Raw genomic sequence first — 20,761 nt, forward strand, 5'->3', positions numbered from 1 at the left:
CCATACCCGCCTCCCCCTTCAGCATCTTGAGACCCTCACAGGTGAGTAGTGCGCTTTACAAATACTCTGATTGATTGATTGACTTGCAGGACGCCTATTTCCATATTCCCGTCCTGCTGGCCCACAGACATTACCTACGATTCGTGGTAGGTCACAAGCACTTTCAATTCACTGTGCTCTCCTTTGGCCTTACGTGCCCCTCCCCTCGCGTGTTCACGAAAGTCATGGTAGTGGTTGCAGCTTATCTGCGCAGGTTAGGGGTCCCAGTCTTTCCCTACCTCCACGACTGGCTGTTGAAGGCAGACACGCCCCAGAAAGTTGGCTCCCACCTCCAGAGTACGGCGAACCTCCTGCATTCGCTAGGGTTCACTATCAACGTGCCAAAGTCACACCTGACTCCTTCTCAGACACTACTTTTCATCAGAGCAGTTCTGGACACAGTGCAGTTTTGGGCTTATCTTCCCGAAAAGCAAGTCCAGGATATTCGGGCTATGATACCGATGTTTCAGCCTCTATCCTGGATTTCAGTGAGAATGACTCTGAGGCTGCTGGGCCTCATGGCCTCATGGTCTCCTGCATGCCGCTGGTACAACATGCCAGAAGGCGTTCGCGGGCTCTGCAGTGGGACCTGAAGTTCCAGTGAGCACAGCATCAGGAGAATCTTTCCGATATGGTTCAGGTCTCGGAGGGAACTGCGAAAGACCTGCAGTGGTGGTTGTCGAATCCAGATTGGGTCAATGGCAGATCCCTCTCCCTTCCCCAACCAGATCTCACTGTAGTGACAGATGCATCACTCCTGGGATGGGGCGGCCACATGGGAGAGGCGGAGGTCAGAGGCCTCTGGTCTCTGGCGGAGTCCTGGCTCCACATCAAACTTTTGGGGCTATGGGCGATCCGACTTTCATTGAAAGCACTTCTTCCCTCTCTCAAAGGTAAAGTAGTGCAGGTGTTCACCGACAACACCACAGCCATGTGGTATTGTAACAAGCATGGCGGAGTGGGGTCCTGGACCCTTTGTCAAGAGGCTCTTCGCTTCTTGACATGCCTGGAACGCTGCAGCATTTCCCTGGTGGTTCAACATCTGGCGGGCTCTCTGAAAGTCAGAGCAGATGAACTTAGCCGTCGATGCGTAGTCGAACAGCAGTGAGGAGAGCCTTGGTTAAATCTGTTCGCCTCCGCAGAGAACACACAATGTCAGCTGTTTTGTGCGTTGGAGTTTCCAAGTCAGCACTCGCTCGGTGTTGCTTTTAGTCATGAGCGGAACTCAGGCCTCCTGTACGCCTTCCCACCAATACCTCTTCTGCCCAGAGTTCTGAAGATGAGGCAGGCCCGGTTCAAGTAATCTTGGTGGCTGTGGACTGGGCACGAAGAATCTGGTATTCCGAACTCTTGAGCATGGCCATCGATCCTCCGATCAGACTGCCCCTTCGGGAGGATCTTCTGTTTCAGCAGCAGGGTACGGTTATCCACCTGAACCTGTCCAGTCTCTGCCTCCTTGCGTGGAGTTTGAGCGGCAACAGTTGACGGATTTTGACCTTCCATCAGAAGTCAGTAATGTCATCTTGGCAGCCAGGTGTCCCTCCACCACAACGGTATATGCCTGTAGTTGGAAGAAATTTATGGCATGGTGTATCAACAAATCTGTTGATCCTCTCTCAGAGGTTCTCCTCTTCATTCTCCCTCTTGCCCAGCAGTGCTCTGCGCTGGGCACCCTCAGGTTATTTGTATGCCGTCTCTGCCTTTTTAAGGATACCAGACCAACCTTCTCTTCAAATCTCCCATTGTTAGGAGGTTTCTTAAAGGCCTCACTCATGTTTCCTCCCTTCCTGTTCATCATGCCCCAGTGGGATTTGAACTTGGTCTTCACATACTTCATGTGTGCTCCTTTTGAGCCACTCCACAACTGTCCTGTACATCTCTTGACCCTTAAGACTGCCTTCTTGATTGCCATCACCTCTGCTCACAGAGTGAGTGAGCTTCAGGCTCTCTCTTGAAGCCACCATTCTTGGCAGTGCATCCTGACAAAGTGGTGCTTCGTACCAGGGCTTCCTTTCTTCTGAAAGTGGTGACACCTTTTCACTTAGGCCAATCTATCACCTTGCCTACTTTTGATGCGTCCCCACATCCCTATGACGAGAAGGAGAAACTTCACCCTCTGGATCCAAAAAGAGCATTGGCTGTCCACCTAGATTGTACCAAAGATTTCCAGGTGGACAATCAACTCTTTCTGGGTTATGTGGGTGTGAAGAAAGGAAAGTCAGTGCAGAAGAGGACCATCTCACGATGGGTAGTCCTCTGTATCAAGATGTGCTAATGTTTGGTGAAAAAGCAACCCCCTTAGAGTTTGCACGCTCATTCAACCAGAGCAACTGCTGCTACTACAGCATTAGCACACAGAGTTCCAGTCGTGGATATCAGTCAGGCCGCAACTTGGGCGTCCTTGCATATGTTCACCAAGTACTACTGCCTGGACAGTCAGGTCTGTAGGGACGGCTGTTTTGACTGTTCAGTCCTGCAGGACTTTTTGGTGTGATCTTAGTTCGCAGCCCACCACGGGGATGGTATTTCTTGGGTATCTATTCTAAGGTAAGGAATCTGCAACTAGACGTCTCCATCAGATGTACAAGTTACTTTCCTTTGGTAACGATATATCTGGTAGAGACATATACTAGTTAAAGATTCCTTACCGACTCACCCATCCTCCCCGCACTGCGAACTGATTACTGGGGACAAGTACTTCCCTCTAAGGGTACCAGTTTTGGCGTACTGTGTTCTTCATGGCTCCGCGCTACTGGCGTGGAAAGTCGTGGAAAGAAACTGACGTCAGCGTGCCAGGATGGCGCCTATATACGACCGCGACGTCAGCACGGTGACCACGATGCCAATGACCCCCGTGGAGTCGACCAACGCCACCTAACTGTGCTTAGGGGTACTGCTCGAAGAAATAAATCTCCATATCCAGACTGACGCTGTTCAAAGGTAAGGATCTGCAACTTGAATATGTCTCTACCAGATATATTGTTACTGAAGGTAAGTAAGTTGTACTTTTCTACCACACATCAAGTGAGGAACAAATCTGGCTGCGCTATCTGCTACACACACCTCAGAAAAATCAGGATTTTCTCCTCCCCTGAATGAACTCTTAGGACCATTTTCACCTATTACATTGATGGTGAATGTGTGTTTTTGGGAATGTTTAATTCTGTGCCAGGGAAGGTTTCACTAACAATGCTAAGCTCTCTTAAAAAGGAGAAGAAATTTCTTTTCACAGCCGTCTCAATTTGTACTTCACTACCTTTATCAGTCACATAAAGCATCCAAATGAGAATTCTGTAAGACCTTTTTTCGAAACGTTTTCATGGTGGAGACAGGCACCTAGCCTTATTCATACGAGGTAGATATCCTAAATACTGGACGTACCCCATTCTCTGGGCATGAGTCAGTGAAAGGTGCCCTCTGGGAACTTCTGCTAAGAAGAGACAGAAGAGGAACTACTTGGAGATGTCTCTGAAGTTCATCCAAGAAGCACTTGTAAAATTTGTACCTGTTCTGAAAGAAGCAGTCCACCTCTATTGACGAGGCAATAGACCACGTTGACCCTTCTCCTTCAAAAGTGTCACGAAAAACACCTAGACTTATCTAAGAGCAAAATGTTGTCAGCTGTGAACCTTTGGGCATCTTGTGGTCAACTGCCTTCCTTGTCGTCACAGGTCATCTCATTGTCAACCTCATCATTGGTGGTCACTATGGTATCAACTGGCATTTTGTCATCAGATGTTGCTCTCCTGTTGTCGTCAATGGTTCCTTCTTCATTAGTTGTACCAGACCTGTCCACTCTGCTGTTGATGCCAAGGAGCTTCTTTGGCGACGTAACAGTTCTGCACTTACTGAGGCACCTCTGAGCTACACAGTGTCCTTCATTCATTAAAGATTTCGAGCAATTTCCCACCCATATATTTGGATACAGACAATGAAGAAGACTTAGAAGGTGTCCTTACAGACAAGAACTAGTCCCGGATTGTTTACAGTACATGACAATTGAGGGATCAGTATTGAGTCTCAGCCACCACTGCCATGAGTGTTGTGATAACATTTATCCAGCGGTGGAAACGTATTACGATGACCCAGGGACTTATGAATTCTGTGAACCCCCTTATGTGTGATACTGTTGTCATACAGATACCCCAGAGAACCTCAAATTGTGCAGGTCCCAGGAGATTTCTTTAGGTGGTCTTTCCAACAGATGATGGGAACTTTGTGTACAAAGATAGCAAACCCACCAGTGCCAACCTAATCTTGTTGTCAGTCAGTCTTATTGGCCCTTACACTCTACTTCTTCTTTTTTCACCTCAGCTTTTGCCATGCTATCCTCAACTATCTCCACTTCTACTACAGCAAGCTACACTACAGCTTTCAGCTTCAGCCTCAAGTGCATTAGTCCCTGTAAGTCCAGAAGATATGTGTTATTACTGAGAACTAAAGCAAAGATGAGGCTCATAGCATGTAGGATGGATAACTACATAATAACTGGAAACTGTTGAGGATGATGAAGGTCAAACCACAGAAGATCGGGGACATGTTTGCACAACACTCAACAGTCATGAGGAATGTGCTCCAGCTGACGGCGCACTGGAAGACACATCCAAGTTTCCTGCATTATTGGAGAACACCATACAAAAGTTTGATCTTACCATGACCTCAGCAGAACAACTGTGTTTCTTGTATATTATTAAGGTTCACTTAATTAGCAAGACTAAAGCTTATGAAGATAACCATATTTGTGAAGAAATACGGTGCGTCAGACACTTCTGCGGCCTGACTCACGGCCATCCATGCCCTGACACTGTCACTTCTATGGCTCCCTGTGAAGTTCTCCCACCTCAGTCATACACACCTCCACAACTCCAGATATGGATGGCAGACATATTGATGCCTTGGGCAAAAGAGTTGGCTTCATGGCTGGATCTGTCAAAGTTTCCCTTGCTATCTAGGACCTCTATGACTAGCAGATGTGGAATGACATTACCCTACTCCTACATATGCTTGAAGAATTCAAGCAGGACACAGCAAGACTGATTCTGAGGCATGTAGCAAATGCATTGGCTACCACTATTGATGGTACCCTGGATGTGTCTTATCTGGGCCTCCACAGCTAGTGGAGCTAGCAAGAGCAGTAGATCTCCAGCAACAAAAGATGGCTGAAAAACACTTTGTTTTTTCCAGTTGTTAAAGAGAAAATTTTGCATATGCCAGATACTCTTTGACAGGGACCTCCTTGAGGCACTTTAGGCCATCAAAAAATAGAGGGACATGGCATGTCTCATAAGGGTGCTAAGGCTTTGCAAACCCTCCGGATTTTATAACTCCACACAGTTATATGACATGACTCCTGTAAGTGAGCCTGACTTTTCACCATTGCCGATCGCACCCTCTGTCGATCCAGTGGAAGGGAAAATTTCAGATTGCAGTGGAATGGAAGATCATGCCTTCAAACCATTGTGCTCTTCAGATAGGGCATTGCTGACACACTTTAGAGTTTCACCTCAGTGGAGTCATATAGATGGTGCCCATACCCCAGCTCAATCAATGTTTTTTTTCTGATCAAAAAGAAAACAGGAGGCTGGAGACAGATTCTTGATCTTCACGAATGAACTAGGTTCCTATTATCACAGCCCTTCAGGATGTTCACGCTTCCTCTTATCTACCCTTAGAAGGGGAATGCCTACATTCCTAGAACCCCAGGATGCTTAATTTTATGCCACTTTTCATCTGCACCTAAGGGAATCTCTCAAATGTTCCTGTGGCCAGGCAGCACTATCATTTTAAGGTCCATCCATTTGGCCTCAGATCAGCCCCATCAATCTTCATTATTTGCCCAGTGCCATTTGTGGCAAACGTACTTAAGATTGGGTGTCAAGATTTCTATATCTAGATGACTGGCTCAAGAAAAAATCAACAGTGATGGAGACAGAAGACTGCACAACCACATATCTGAAACTATTCTGACAACTGGGGTTCACCTAAACAAGTTCAAAACATCCCTATCACCAGCAAGTACCACACCTTACCTTGGAGCATGCCTCAACCAAGGGAAAGCATTTCCTTCCTAAAATCAAATGACAAAGCTAGTGGCTTTAGCCACAATAATTTTGACACTGCATTGTCCGTGTGGGAATACGAGTCAATGGTAGGGCTCCTGTCGTCCTGCATTTCACTATTCCTGTAGGAAAATGCCAATGTTGGCATGGTTACCCCCTAAAACTTTGTCTTTTGTTGATGCCAGCTCTGAAAGTGTGCTGGGACCCTGCTAACCAAGCACCAGCATCAGTGTTCTGTCCCTGAAACTGTACCTTTGTCTCCACAATTGGCACAGCGATAGATCTCTTGTAAAGGGTACCCCTGGTACCAAGGGTCCTGTGGCTAGGGAAAGTCTCTAAGGGCTGCAGCATGTATTATGCCACCGTGGAGACTCCTCACTCAGCACATGCACACTTCCTCACAGCTTCTGTGTGCTGGTGGGGAAAAAAAGACTAAGTTAACATGGACCTCCCCACAGGGTGCCATGCCCACAACCCACTGCCTGTGGCATAGGTAAGTCACCCCTCTAGCAGGGCCCACAGTCCTAAAGCAGGGTGCAATATACCACAGGTGAGGGGATAGCTGCATGAACACTATGCCCCTACAGTGTCAAAGCCAATTCTTAGACATTGTAAGTGCAGGGTAGCCATAAAGAGTATATGGTATAGGAGTTTGTCAAACGCAAACTCCACAGTTCCATAATGGCTACACTGAATACTGGGAAGTTTGGTATCAATCTTCTTAGCACAATAAATCCACACTGGGATTTATTGAGAAATGCACACAGAAGGCATCTTAGAGATGCCCCGTGCATGCCATCCCAACTACTAGTGCTAGGCTGACCGGTCTCTGCCAGCCTGCCACTTCCTGACTAGTTTCTGGCCACATGGGGCGAGTGCCTTTGTGCACTCAGTGACCAGGAACAAAGCCTGTCCTGGGTGAAGGTGCTTCACATCTCCCCCCTGCAGGAACTGTAACACCTGGTGATGAGCCTCAAAGGCTCAAGCCTGGTGTTACAACACCCCAGGGCACTCCAGCTAGTGGAGATGTCTTCCTCCCCAGCCCGGCTCCCACCCACCCGGACACAGCCCCCACGTTTGGCAGCAAGTCCGGGGAGATAATGAGAAAAACAAGGAGCCACCCCCTCAGCTAGGTCTACCTCTAAGGTGACCAGAGCTGATGTGACCCCCCCCTTAGAAAATCCTCCATCTTGCTTTGGAGGATTTAGCCCAATAGGAATAGGGATGTGCCCCCTCCCCAAATAGAGGAGGCACAAGGAGGGTGTAGCCACCCTCGGACAGTAGCCATTGGCTACTGCCCTTCAACCCTAAACACACCCCTACATTTAGTATTTAGGGGTCACCCCTGAACCCAGGAAATCAGATTCCTGACGACCTCCAAAGAAGAAGGACTGCTTAGCTTAGCAGAGAAGAAAGACGACAACTGCTTTGGCCCCAGCCCTACCGGCCTGTCTCCTGATTGAAGGAACTTGCAACAGCGATGCATCCTGCGGGCCCAGCGACCTCTGCCGACTCAGAGGACTGCCCTGCACCTACAAAGGACCAAGAAACTCCAGTGAACAGCAGCCCTCTCTAAACAACCAAGAAGAAGCAATCTTTAAAGGGACTCCCACTTCACTCCAGAAGCGTGAGTCCCCATCACTCTGCACCTGACGCCCCTGGCCCGTGTCCAGAGAAACCCGTGCTGCAGAGAGGACCCCCAGGCGATTCTGGCGTGTCCACCCTGAACCCACCTCTCTGCACCCCCAGTACGACGCCTGCAGAGGAAATCCCGACGACCCCCCTGACCACGACTGCCCGGTGAAAAGAAACCAGACGCCTGGAAGAAGCACTGCACCCGCAACCCCCAGGCCCATGAAGAACCAACCACCGGTGCAGCACTGACAGCAGGCGGCCCTCTCCCTTGCCCAGTAAGTGGCTGACCTGAGAAGCCCCCCAGGGCCCTGTCTGCAACGTCTGAGTGACCCCCGGAACCCTCCCTTGATTTCTATCACAAACCGGTGCCTTGTTTGCCCACTGCACCGGCCGCCGATGAGGTGTACTTTGTGTGCCCACTTGGGACCCCCCTCCCCCCCCCCCCCCCCCCCCCCCAATGCTCTCCAAAACTCCCCTAGTCTGATGCCCGAGGACACAGGTACTTACCTACTAGCAGACTGGAACCGGAGCACCCCCTGTCTCCATAGGTGCCTATGTTATTTGGGCCCCTCCTTGACCTCTGCACCTGACCGGCCCCAGGGGGTTGGAGGGACAGAAACCTCTAGACGCCAGGGATGATTTTTTTCTGTTGGTTTTATCTTTTAGACAAGGAGAGTGACCCCTTAGGCAAGGGTCGCTCCCCTGGTGGGGGGGATTGAGGGGGGCAAATTGTCTTTAGGCCATTTTGGCCCCCCATGGAAGCAGAACTGCCTATTTTTATTAGGCCAGTCTGCCCCCTAGGTTGGGCAGAAACCACTAGACACCAGGGATTTCTTTTTAGGTCAATTTCACGCAAGGGGGTCACCCCTTAGGCAAGGGTTGCTCCCCTGGGGTGGGGGGGGTCAAATTTATTTAAGGCCATTTCTGCCCCCCTTGGGGACAGATTGGCCTATTTTAATTAGGCCGATCTGCTCCCAAGAGGGGTAGAAACCACTAGGCACCAGGGATTAAAAAAAAAAATAATAATAATTTTACAGATGGGGAGCGATTCCCTTAGGCATGGGTCGCTCCCCTTGGGAGCAGTTTTATTTTAGGCCATTTCTGCCCCCCTTGGGGCAGACCAGCCTATTTGTCTTAGACACCAGGGATTTTTTCTATTCTATTTCTATCTGATAGAGACTTCTAGCTGCAGCTTCCTTACCTTAGAATTCCCTGGCGTCAGCCGTCGGGCGGCGTCTTTCGGATCCGCGTGGGTCGACCAGCTCCGCGTGCGTCGTCAGGGTCGTTGGAGTCATCTATGACGTCACGGTTGTCTATATAGACGCCGACTCGGCACACGTACGTCAGTTCTTTTCCTTCCACGCCGGTTAAGCGTAGTTTTGGAAAGAGCTACCCTGCTTCGATGGTTTGTCGACGCTTTTTTGGCTGTTTGGAGTCATGTCTTCGAGAAAGACAGGATTCAAGCCGTGAGGTGCGTGTCATCGCACCATGTCGGAGACGGATCCGCACCGAGTTTGTCTTTGGTGCCTGGACAAAGACCACGATTCCACCTCGTGCTCCAACTGTCGGGCCATAGCGCCGAAGGCCTTAAGGGAGAGAACCCTTAAGCGTCTAGGGGACTTTGACGTTCTGAGCTCGGTTCTGCGGAGCCGTCGCCATGGTCGACTCTGCGTCTTCCCCCCTTTCCGGGGACCGGATCGACCCCTGCTCAAATAAAAGAATTCTACGAGGCTATGTGTCTCGTTTTTGAGCGGGCTGTACCCTCGGTGGGTCTTCGGACCCCGCGGGGTCAGCAGGGGCCCCTTCGGATTCGACGCAGGCCTCGGCGCCGTTGGGGACCTCAGGATCCGATACCGGATCTGGACCGGCACTGGTCTCTCACAGTCGGCCTCCTTCGGCGCCGGGTCCGACGTGTGGCAGCCCCATCCTTATTCCGGATGATCCGGAGCGACGTCGTACGACTTCGACTTCGACGGAGCCGATTCGGCCCAGATCATTGTCTGAGCATTATTTAGAACAGCCAGACGCAGGAGAGGAATGGGAGGGGTCTGAGGACCCTTTAGAATCAGGATTGCAGCAGGACTGGTATGAGGATCTAGGGGAGGCCATTGGACTGGACACGTCTCCAGATACTGGTATGCTCTCTCCTCCTAATGTGGCTACGGAGGAGGGGGCTTCTTTCGCTATGGTGGTGCGTAGGGCAGCTGAGGTCTTGGACCTAGATTTGCCTACGGTGCCAGTCAGGACGAATATCCTGACAGAAGTGCTTCAGCCGGGGGTGTCAACATCGGAGCCGGTGTTGCCCTTCAATGAGGCTCTTACAGACATACTTCTGGGTACGTGGTCCAAACCCAGCACAGGGGCTCCTGTGAATAGGACGGTCGGCCGCCGCCATAGACCCGCTCCCAGCGACCCTAGTTTCCTGACACAACACCCCACTCCTGAGAGCTTGGTTGTCCAAGCCTCTACTTCCCGTGGTGCCTTCCCTTCCGCTTCCCCGGATAGGGAATCCAAGAGGCTGGATCAGCTTGGGAAGAAGATGTTTTCTTTCACCAGCCTGGCATTGAGGTCTGTAAACACCTCTTGCCTATTGGGCTGTTATTCCCATACTTTATGGGATACAGTGGCGCAAGTGCTGCCCCAGGTCCCGGAGGGCGTACGCGACACTCTCACCCAGGCTGTAAAGGATGGGAGAGATGCAGCCAAGTTTACAATCCTGTGTGGCTTGGACACGACCGACTCGCTGGGCAGAGCGATTTCATAGTCAGTGGCCCTAAATCGCCACGCCTGGCTACGTTCTACTGGTTTTTCAGGGGATGTCCAGTCTATCTTGATGGACATGCCCTTTGATGGCTCTCGCCTTTTTGGTGAAAAGGCAGACTCCGCGCTTGAGAGGTTGAAGGATTCTCGAGCCACGGGCAGATCCTTGGGCTTTTCAGCGCCGGCACGACAGCAGTCTGTCTTTCGCCCCTTCTGAGGCTTCGGGAGGGGCGTGGTACCACGCCAGCCGCAGTTTAGCCACCGTCCTCAGGCTTCACAGCATCCCGGAAGAGGACGTGGTCGTGGTACCATCAGACCCAGAGGGTGTGGCCAGAGGTCGGCTGCCACACAGCCCCCCTCCTCTACGCCCAAGCCCTCCTAGTGTGGTTCTGCGGGATCATGTCCGTCCAGTTGGAGGGAGGATTCGTTTTCATCTCGCTCACTGGCTTTCCATCACCACGGACAAGTGGGTCATGCAGATCATACGGAAGGGCTACTCCCTTCCCTTCCAGTCTTTTCCTCCTTCTATCCCTCCGACAAAGGAATGGCTGACGGAGGACCATATGGCTTTGCTCCGGGAGGAAGTTACAGCTCTCTTGGCCAAGGGAGCCATAGAAAGAGTCCCGATGTCTGAAGTAGGCAGTGGTTGTTATTCCCGCTACTTTCTGATTCCCAAAAAGAACAAAGGCCTTCACCCTATCTTGGATTTAAGGGACGTCAATCTCTTCCTCAAGAATGAGAAATTCAAGATGCTCACTCTTGCTCAGGTTTTGTCTACCCTAGACCAAGGAGACTGGATAGTAGCGTTGGATCTGCAGGATGCATATTTCCATATTTCTATCCTGCCAAGCCACAGGCGTTACCTGCGGTTCAAGGTGAGCCCCAAGCACTTTCAGTTTACCATGCTTCCTTTTGGCCTCACCAGTGGCCCTCGGGTGTTCACAAAGGTGATGGCGTTGGTGGCAGCTCATTTGCGCAGGTCAGGGATTTCAGTCTTCCCCTACCTGGACGATTGGCTGTTGAAGGCTCCTACGCCCCAGGCTCTTGTCACCCACCTCCAGATGACGGCGGACCTCTTGAATGCGCTGGGGTTCACTATAAATGTGCCGAAGTCACACCTGACTCACTCTCAGAAGCTCTCTTTCATCGGAGCTGTTCTGGACACAGTGCAGTATCGGGCTTATCCTCCAGATCAGCGGGTTCAGGATATTCAGGTTATGATTCTGATGTTTCGGCCTCTATCCTGGATCTCGGTGAGACAGACTCTGAGGCTGCTGGGACTCATGGCTTCCTGCATCCTGTTGGTCAAGCATGCCAGATGGCGCATGAGGGCTCTGCAGTGGGACCTGAAGTTCCAATGGGCACAGCATCAGGGAAATCTTACCAACGTGTTTCAGATCTCGGAGAGGGCTGCGGAAGATCTGCAGTGGTGGTTAGTGAACTGCAAGTGGGTCAAGGGCAGAACCCTCTCCCTTCCCCAACCAGATCTAACGGTAGTGACAGATGCGTCACTTCTGGGATGGGGTGGCCTTCTGGGGGAGGTGGAGATCAGAGGTCACTGGTCTCCGGCGGAATCCGGGCTCCACATCAACGTGTTGGAGCTTCGGGTGATCCGGCTAGCATTAAAAGCATTTCTTTCTGTTGTGAAAGGGAAGGTGGTGCAGGTGTTCACAGACAACACTACCGCAATGTGGTACTGCAACAAGAAGGGCGGTGTGGGGTCGTGGACCCTTTGTCAAGAGGCTTTACGTCTCTGGACATGGCTGGAACAGCAGGGCATGACCCTGGTGGTTCAACACCTTGCAGGTTCAATGAACGCCAGAGCAGACGAACTCAGCAGAAAATGCTTAGAGGATCACGAATGGTGTCTCCATCCGGAGGTGGCGCAAGGACTCTTTCAGCAGTGGGGAGATCCTTGGTTAGATCTTTCGCCTCCGCAGAGAACGCGCAATGTCAGCAGTTTTGCGCGTTGGAGTTTCCAAGGGGGCTATCGCTAGGCGATGCTTTTCGTCACGAGTGGAGTTCAGGCCTCCTGTACGCTTTTCTGCCTATAACACTTCTGCCCAGAGTTCTCAAGAAAATCAAGAACCACTGGGCCCAAGTAATCCTAGTGGCTCCGGATTGGGCACGGAGAGTTTGGATCCAGAGCTTCTCAAAATGAGCATCGGTCCTCCAATCAGGCTGCCTCTTCGGGAGGATCTTCTGTCGCAGCAGCAGGGGAAGGTTCTCCACCCAAACCTGTCAACTCTGCGCCTTCATGCGTGGAGATTGAGCGGTGACAGTTGATGCTTTATGACCTCCCTCCCGAGGTCTGTGATGTCATTCTGGCAGCCAGGCGTCCCTCTAGTAAGTCGATCTACGCCTGCCATTGGAAACGCTTTGTTTCATATTGTTCAGAGAGGTCTATTGAGCCTCTTTCTTCTTCTATGTCTAACATCCTTTTGTTTATCTTGTCTCTCGCCCAGCAGGGTTCCTCCTTGGGGACTCTCAAGGGCTATCTTGCAGCCTTATCGGCTTTTCTTCAATTGCCTGATCAACCATCTCTGTTTAAATCACCTATAGTACAGAGGTTTTTGAAAGGGCATGTGCATCTGTTCCCGTCTGTGCCTTTCATTATGCCCCAGTGGGATCTTAATTTGGTTCTTACCTTTCTTATGTGTGCTCCTTTCAAGCTTTTTTGGTGGCAATTACATCTGCCAGGAGAGTGAGTGAGCTGCAGGCTTTATCTTCAAAGCCACCTTATCTCATGATATATCCTGACAAGGTAGTGTTAAGGACTCGTGCCTCTTTCCTCCCCAAGGTGGTGACCCCTTTCCATCTGGGTCAAAATATCACCCTGCCCACCTTCTTTGCACCATCGCATCCCTCTAAGGAAGAGGAGCGTTTCCATCGACTGGATCCAAAAAGAGTGTTATCGTTCTACCTTGACCGCACTAAAGAGTTCTGGGTGGACGAGCAACTCTTTGTGGGGTATGTTGGTGCGAAGAAGGGTCGGGCAGTGCAGAAGGATCCATTTCGCGCTGGGGCGTTCTCTGTATTAAAAATATGCTACGCTTTGGCGAAGAAACAGCCTCCCGAGGGCTTGAGAGCTCATTCTACTAGGGGGAGAGCTGCTTCCACTGCGTTAGCACGTGGCGTACCGGTGGTGGCCATCTGTCAGGCTGCAGCGTGGGCTTCTTTGCACACGTTTGCGAAACACTACTGCCTGGATAGCCAGGTGAGAAGAGAAGGGCATTTTGCCCGTTCTGTCTTGCAGGACTTCCTAATATAAAAAAATAAAAATCTCCTTCAGACCCACCGCCATGGGTTATAGCTTGGGTATCTATTCTAAGGCAAGGAAGCTGAAGCTAGAAGTCTCTATCAGATGAACAAGTTACTTACCTTCGGTAACGAGGTATCTGGTAGAGACTCTGTCTAGCTGCAGATTCCTTACACCCGCCCAAGCCTCCCCGCTCTGGGGAAATTTTTTCTCATGTGGATATGTATATATATGTATACATGTATTTGTGTACATATGTATATTTTTGGTTTTGGCAACTTTTGCCTTTCTTATAGGCATGAAAGTGTTTTTACTCCAAACAGTCAAAGAGGTAAAATGCATATTGGTTGGTTCTTCCATGACTCTGCGCTTCTGGCGTGGGAAGTTGTGGAAAAGAACTGACGTACGCACGCCGAGTCGGCGTCTATATAGACAACCGTGACGTCATAGACGGCTCCGACGACGCACGCGGATCCGAACGACGCCGCCCTGCTCAGAAAAAACTCCGGATTCGAAGCTGACGCCAGGGAATTCTAAGGTAAGGAATCTGCAGCTAGATAGAGTCTCTACCAGATACCTTGTTACCGAAGGTAAGTAACTTGTTCATTAGGCCCATCTGCTTCCAGAGTGGCAGAAACCACTTAAGCACCAAGGATTTGGGGGGGGGGGGGGGGGGGGGGGTGGGTGGAGGAGGGTGTTTTGTTTGGGGGTTCAGCCCCTTGGGCAAGGGTCGCTCCCCATGGGGGCACATTACTGTTGGCCATTTCTGCCTTCCTTGGGGGCAGATTGGCACATGTTTGTAAGGCCCATCTGCCCCCAAGAGACCAAAAAAATAGGGTGGGGTAAGGCCATACTCCGATCTCAAATAAATGGGGACAAAGTTGGGGCAATCACCCGCGATCCACTCCCCAGGGTGGAAGGGGTGGGGAGCAGAAAGCCTATTAGATGCCAGGGAATAAAATAAAAAAATAGTGGGGTGGTGGCTACCAACCAGTATGGGCATGGTTATGCCCCCACCCTAACTGAAGGGGGTAACACTCTTTCAGCTCTTCCCCCTGCACACTAAAACATCTTATCCCACAGCAAGCAAGAGGACATTTGATTATTTTGGGTTTTAGTTTTACATTTGGGCCATGAGAGCTTGTCTAACTCTCAAAATTGTCCTACTTGGAACGGTGAGGGCTGCACTTTTTGGACTTTAGGACGCTGCCATGTAGAAAAATCTATGAGACCTAGAAACATCTGAAAACTAAACATCTGGGTGAATCCAGGGGTGGTGTGCTTCACCTCTACCCCACGCCATTTTCTGAACCACAATTCCCTGCAAACCTCCAACTTTCACCTTCTGGAATCTGCGGGAATCCACAAAATTCCTACCACCCAAAATTCCTACCACCCAGCATTGTCACATCTATACCGATGAAAATTCTGCCCCACTTGTCAACCCAAAACCGTTTTTTTTTCTTCAAACTGCCCCTTTGGACACGCTTTAGTTCCACCTCATTTACAACATGTTTTTGGCTCTTCCCTGTCACAGGCACCTGCCCACCTACACAAGTGAGGTATCATTTTTACCGGGAGGCTGATTGGACCGTTGGGTGGTAGGAAATTTGTGCCGGTGCGGTGATCCCACACAGAAATGTGGGAAAATGTGTGTGTTATTTTTTTTTTTATTAGCTAAATTTGAGGTTTGCTGAGTATTCTGGGTAAGAAAACACTGGGGGATCCATGCAAGTCACACTTCCCTATACTCCCTCGGGTGTCTAGTTTTCAGAAATGTTTGGGCTTGGTAGGTTTCCTTAGATGGCTGCTGAGCCCAGGACCAAAAACGCAGGTGCCCACCCCTGCAAAAACAGGTAGTTTTGTATTTGATAATTTTGATGTGTCCACGTAGTGTTTTGGGGCATTTCCTGTCGCGGGCACTAGGCCTACCCATAAAAGTGAGGTACCATATTTATCGGGAGCCCTGGGGGAACGCTGCGTAGATGGAAGTTTGTGGCTCCCCTCAGCTTTCAAAACTTTGCAGCATCGAAATGTGAGGGAAAAGTGTTTTTTGGCCACATTTTGAGGTTTGCTAAGAATTCTGGGTAACCACAAGTTATCTCATCCTGGGTTCCCCTAGGTGTCTAGTTTTCAGAAATGTCCAGGTTTTGCTAGGTTCTCCTAGGTGCCGACTGAGCTAGAGGCCAAAATCCAGAGCCAGGCTTGGGGGAATGCTGGGTGGAAGGAAATGTGTGACTCCTCTCAGATTCCAGAACTTTCTGTCACTGAAATGTGAGGAAAAAGTGTTTTTTTTTGTGCCAAATTTTGAGGTTTGCTAAGGATTCTGGGTACTAGGACCTGGTGAGAGCCCCACAAGTCACCCCATTCTGAATTCCGCTAGGTGTCTAGTTTGAAAAATGCACAGGTTTGGTAGGTTTCCCTAGGTGCTGGCTGAGCCACAGGCCAAAATCCACAGCTAGGCACTTTCCAAAAAACACGTCAGATTTCAGTGTAAAAATGTGAATGTCCATGTTGCGTTTCCTGTCGTGGGCATAAGCCTACACACACAAGTGAGGTACCATTTTTATAGGGAGACTTGGGGGAACACAGAATAGCAGAACAAGTGTTATTGCCCCTTGTCTTTCTCTACATTTTTTCCTTCCAAATGTAAGACCGTGTGTAAAAAGATGCCTATTTGAGAAATGCCCTGTAATTCACATGCTAGTATGGGGACCCCAGAATTCAGAGATGTGCAAATAACCACTGCTTCTCAACATCTTATTTTGTGCCCATTTTTTAAATACAAAGGTTTCCTTGATACTTATTTTTCATTCTTTATATTTCACCAAATGAATTGCTGTCTACCCGTGCAGCTCCTTTATTGGCTCTGGGTACCTAGGGTTCTTGATGAACCTACAAGCCCTATATATCCCCGTAACCAGAAGAGTCCAGCAGACGTAACTGTATATTGCTTCTGACATAGCAGGAAAAAGGTAGATTAAAACGTGGAGACAAATGGCTGGTTTTTTCACCTCAATTTCAATATTTTTTATTTCAGCTGTTATTTTCTGTAGGAAAACTTTGTAGGATCTATACAAATTACCCCTTGCTGAATTCAGAATTTTGTCTACTCTTTAGAAATGTTTAGCTGTCCGGGATCCAGCATTGTTTTCACATCCATTTCTGTCACTAACTGGAAGGAGGCTAAAAGCACAAAAAAGAGTTTTAAAAAAGGGGTATGTCTCAGTAAAATGCCAAAATTGTGTGGAAAACTTTGGTTTTCTGATTCAAGTCTGCCTGTTCCTGAAAGCTGGGAAGATGATGATTTTAGCATCGCAAACCATTTGTTGATGCCATTTTCAGGGAAAAAACACAAGCCTTTTTCTGCAGCCTTTTTTTCCCTTTTTCTGAAGAAAAAAACCCAAACTTTTTGCTGTATTTTGGCTAATTTATTGGTCTCCTCCAGGGGAACCTACAAACTCTGTGTACCTCTAGAATCCCCATGATGTTGGAAAAAAAAGACGCACATTTGGAGTGGGTAACTTATGTGGGCAAAAGGTTATGAGGTCCTAAGTGCAAACTAACCCCTTCGCTGCCAGGCCTTTTTTTGGCTATTTGGGACAAAGTATGCTTTGGTTTGATTGAGTATGCCATTTAGTTGTTTATAATTCCCCAGCGTCAAGTGGTAATGATGACAACTTAGACATCAGTAGAAGGATAGGGGCCTCACATTCAAGACCTGACGCGTGCGAGGAAAAGAGTCTAAACATAAATGTCCTTAACCTTTGGGCCATTCATCTGTGCCTTAATGCATTTCTTCATCACCTGATGTTTACCATAGGCCTGATAGGATTGGACTACACACTTTCACTGCATTATGTATTCTAGCAAGGCAGAGCACGTTCTTGTTTTCTATCAGAGAAGGCCAAGCAGCTGTGCTACTGAGCGATAGCCAGCAACATTGAGCTGAAAGCAGAGCACTTGCAAGGTGTTTGTAACAACCATACAGATGCTCTAAGCAGGTCTCGCTTGGAGTGTTACAAATGCAGACTATGTTATGACAAGTTATGATAACTGTTCAATTTTTGGGATTTATTCATAGATCTGTTTGTAGCCTGGTACAGCACGAAATACCATCCCTTTTCTAGCAGTCGTAACCAACAGGAAACATAAGCCAAAGCATTTTCGATGAGCAGATTCAGTGTCTTTGTGTACGCTTTCTTGCTATTCCCCATGTTCCTGAGGGTTTTGTAATAGGTGAAGAAAGAGCCATGTAAAATGGAACTGATCGCCCATAGATGGTTAAGACTGTATTGGTGCACAAAACTTCTCTGTCTTTTGAGCGCTCCTTTGCCACACAATGCAGCCAGAGGTCCTGTATCCGGAGTGCCTAAACATCACAACCTCGTTCCATATGATCTACAGTTTGGTTACATGGACATTCCACAAGAATGAAGGGTATTTCTTGATGCTATGGCATACACCATCTACTTTAAGGACATAAAACGCAAAGTGAAAAGGAGGCTGTGTCTGCTGTGCTGCACAAGGTCTAAATCCATCAAATATTGCCATATGTATTACCTCTTGCCACATCTGACACCTTCCCTCAAAGTCCATATACTACAATTGCCTTTAGCTCTTCATTAAGAGTTAGTGAGCTGCTCACACTAATGTTCAAGAAACTCTCCTGGCTTTTCTGCTTTCTGTCATAAGTGTGCAGAAGAAAATCTTCCAATAGTTCTCAAGGTATAGGTCGATATTGCATCAAATCCAAACTACATGCGATAATTACTTTCAGACTTCCACCTATGTGAGCTAGTTTGTTTATGTAAAGTTTATGTAAGACACCACAAAAGTACTTGTAATAAAACATGTATTTACAGACAATATGCTGCTAAGGATCTCAGGATAATGTTCATTGTTCTGCTAAAATAGTGTCATAAATGTAAAATGTGTTTTAACATACTTTGCTGTATACATGGCTAATGACCTAGAAGTGTAATTAATTTAACCAATCACTAAAATGTTCTCTCTAGCTCCCTGTCTTTCTTTCCATCTGTGTTTATCTTCCCGAAAGCAGCCCGCAGGATGGCTCCATTACCTTAAGTTGGAGGCGAAGGCTATTAGTGGCTTGGGCATAGAAGTGCAGGGTTAAGCATTCATTTAGTTTAATCATCTTCCATCATGCCTTACCGGATGCATGTGGATCTGCCTGAGTGTGGCTCCATGCAGACATATCTGAGAAAGCAAATTCAGTTTTCCCCTAATGCACCTCGTCCACGGCCTTTGCGGGCAGTTTTCCCCTGAGAGTGAGAAATCGGCTTATTTGAATGTGGACATTCTTTTGAAAGGTGGCGAGCTCTCAAAGGATTTCCTGAGTTTCTTTATAGTGGTGCAACCACTTTTCAAAGATCTGATTCTTTAGAGACACTCTTAAAACAAATTATGTAACTTTCTCTGTGAACTGTGTTATACCTGTGGTGTCACCTTGGAAGCGAATGCTTTCTCTTATGTACAGCTTGCCTATAGGGGAACTGTGAAAACTCTGCATCAGTTCTCTATCCATTTCTTTTTTTTTTTTTGTCTTTTTTTTTTACATTTTGCTTATGTTTTGTGATTGTTCTAAAACTGGCTCTATTTTACCCCTAGAACCCGACAGTCCTGTGTCCTCCAGAATACATGGTGTGCTTTTTGCATCGGCTAATCACAGCCTTAAGATCATACTGGGATGACTACAAGATCAAGAACTCCCCCACGCTCAACAGTGATGGTAAAGCATGGTCACTCACAGATAACAGTACCAACTGCCCTTGCCCTTTGATCAGCAGTGAGGGTAAGGTTAAGTCAGTCAAATACAACTCTCCAAGAAGGCCTTGCTGTGCAGCAGTGACAACGCTTAACCATGCACTAATTGTAAAGCTTTCCTCACAATATTTATATGCTCTGCAGTGATGGTAAGACTTGGTCATTCAGTAACATAGATTTTGTCACGTTTTACCTCTCTTGTGCTGTGCAGTGATAGTAAAGCTTTGCTAGTCACTAACTAGAGCTTACTACACATCACTGATACTCTTTCTGTAACTGTACTCTGGTTATACTGTCTGGTAGTTCTCTAACACAATTCTGCCCATCCTACAACACATATACTTGTTGTGTTGCTTTTTTTAATTGCTGACTGTTCTCAAATTGTAAATAAGTTTTCATCCAGTCTTGCAACTGCACCCTCCTGTGAAGTTAAGCCTGGTTGTTTGCAAATGTTATACACTTTTACTTCTCAAGAAATCAACCTTCCTAAGTCTTGTGTTGATACTGAGAATAAATCTTTAGATACGCTTTGAAATTATCCAACCCTTTCATTTCGCTCTTCAAATTCTAAGGCCATGTGCTACCTAATGAAGTGTTTCTAATCACTACTGTTCAGTAGTAGTGTGCTGTTTATTGAGGGAAACAGGAAGTGAAGAGCCATCTTGCAGCGGTCAGTGCTCTAAATGTGCCAGTGAGGGTTTATGAGCACGGTCACTTCATGGACACGACACTGGCATGTCAAAGGCAAGCTCGTGTGTGCCAGTCTATGCCCATTCGTGACTGTCTGTGCCCGTCCTTGACCATCTGTGCCTGTCTGTGCCTGCTCGGAACTAGGGGCCAGCTATAAGGCCAGTTTACAGGCATATTCTACTAAACAACTTTGCTAGTGGAAGCAGGTAAGCTTGAAATCGCCTTCAGACATTTTAAAAAGGCTTTCTACTTTAGATATTTTAAAACACTAAAAAGTAGGTCACATTAGCACAACTACACAGCTGCTTACTAGGAAGGACATTAATAATACTTTGAAGATTTGCTATCCCAATACTGGTGAAGCATTGTCTGGACATTTTTAACTTAATACTTTCTGATCAGCCCGGCATTATCTTGCTGGCCGAAACATGGTTAACGGACAGTTCCACTACGTTGCTTTCAGCGGCTGTGCCTGAGGGTTATTTTTTATTGTATGTGAAACGGCCCCCACACCACCACCACCATCAAGTTA

The 20,761-nt window shown here is 48.2% G+C and overlaps 1 protein-coding gene across 2 annotated transcripts in view; it reads left to right on the forward strand.

Annotated features, from left to right (window-relative positions):
* The window catches only part of RNF123 (ring finger protein 123), a 1,441,353-nt gene that overhangs the window by 561,375 nt on the left and 859,217 nt on the right, over window positions 1–20,761 (forward strand). The window contains exon 20 of one of the 2 annotated variants that reach the window (XM_069206868.1): window positions 19,384–19,504. In XM_069206868.1, coding sequence (XP_069062969.1) covers window positions 19,384–19,504 — 121 coding nt within the window. Of the gene's footprint in view, window positions 1–19,383; window positions 19,568–20,761 lie in introns of both variants that reach the window. The other variant, XM_069206867.1, reaches the window with a different exon arrangement.

This window comes from Pleurodeles waltl, chromosome 9 (assembly GCF_031143425.1).
Source record: "Pleurodeles waltl isolate 20211129_DDA chromosome 9, aPleWal1.hap1.20221129, whole genome shotgun sequence".
NCBI classification, from domain to species: domain Eukaryota; kingdom Metazoa; phylum Chordata; class Amphibia; order Caudata; family Salamandridae; genus Pleurodeles; species Pleurodeles waltl.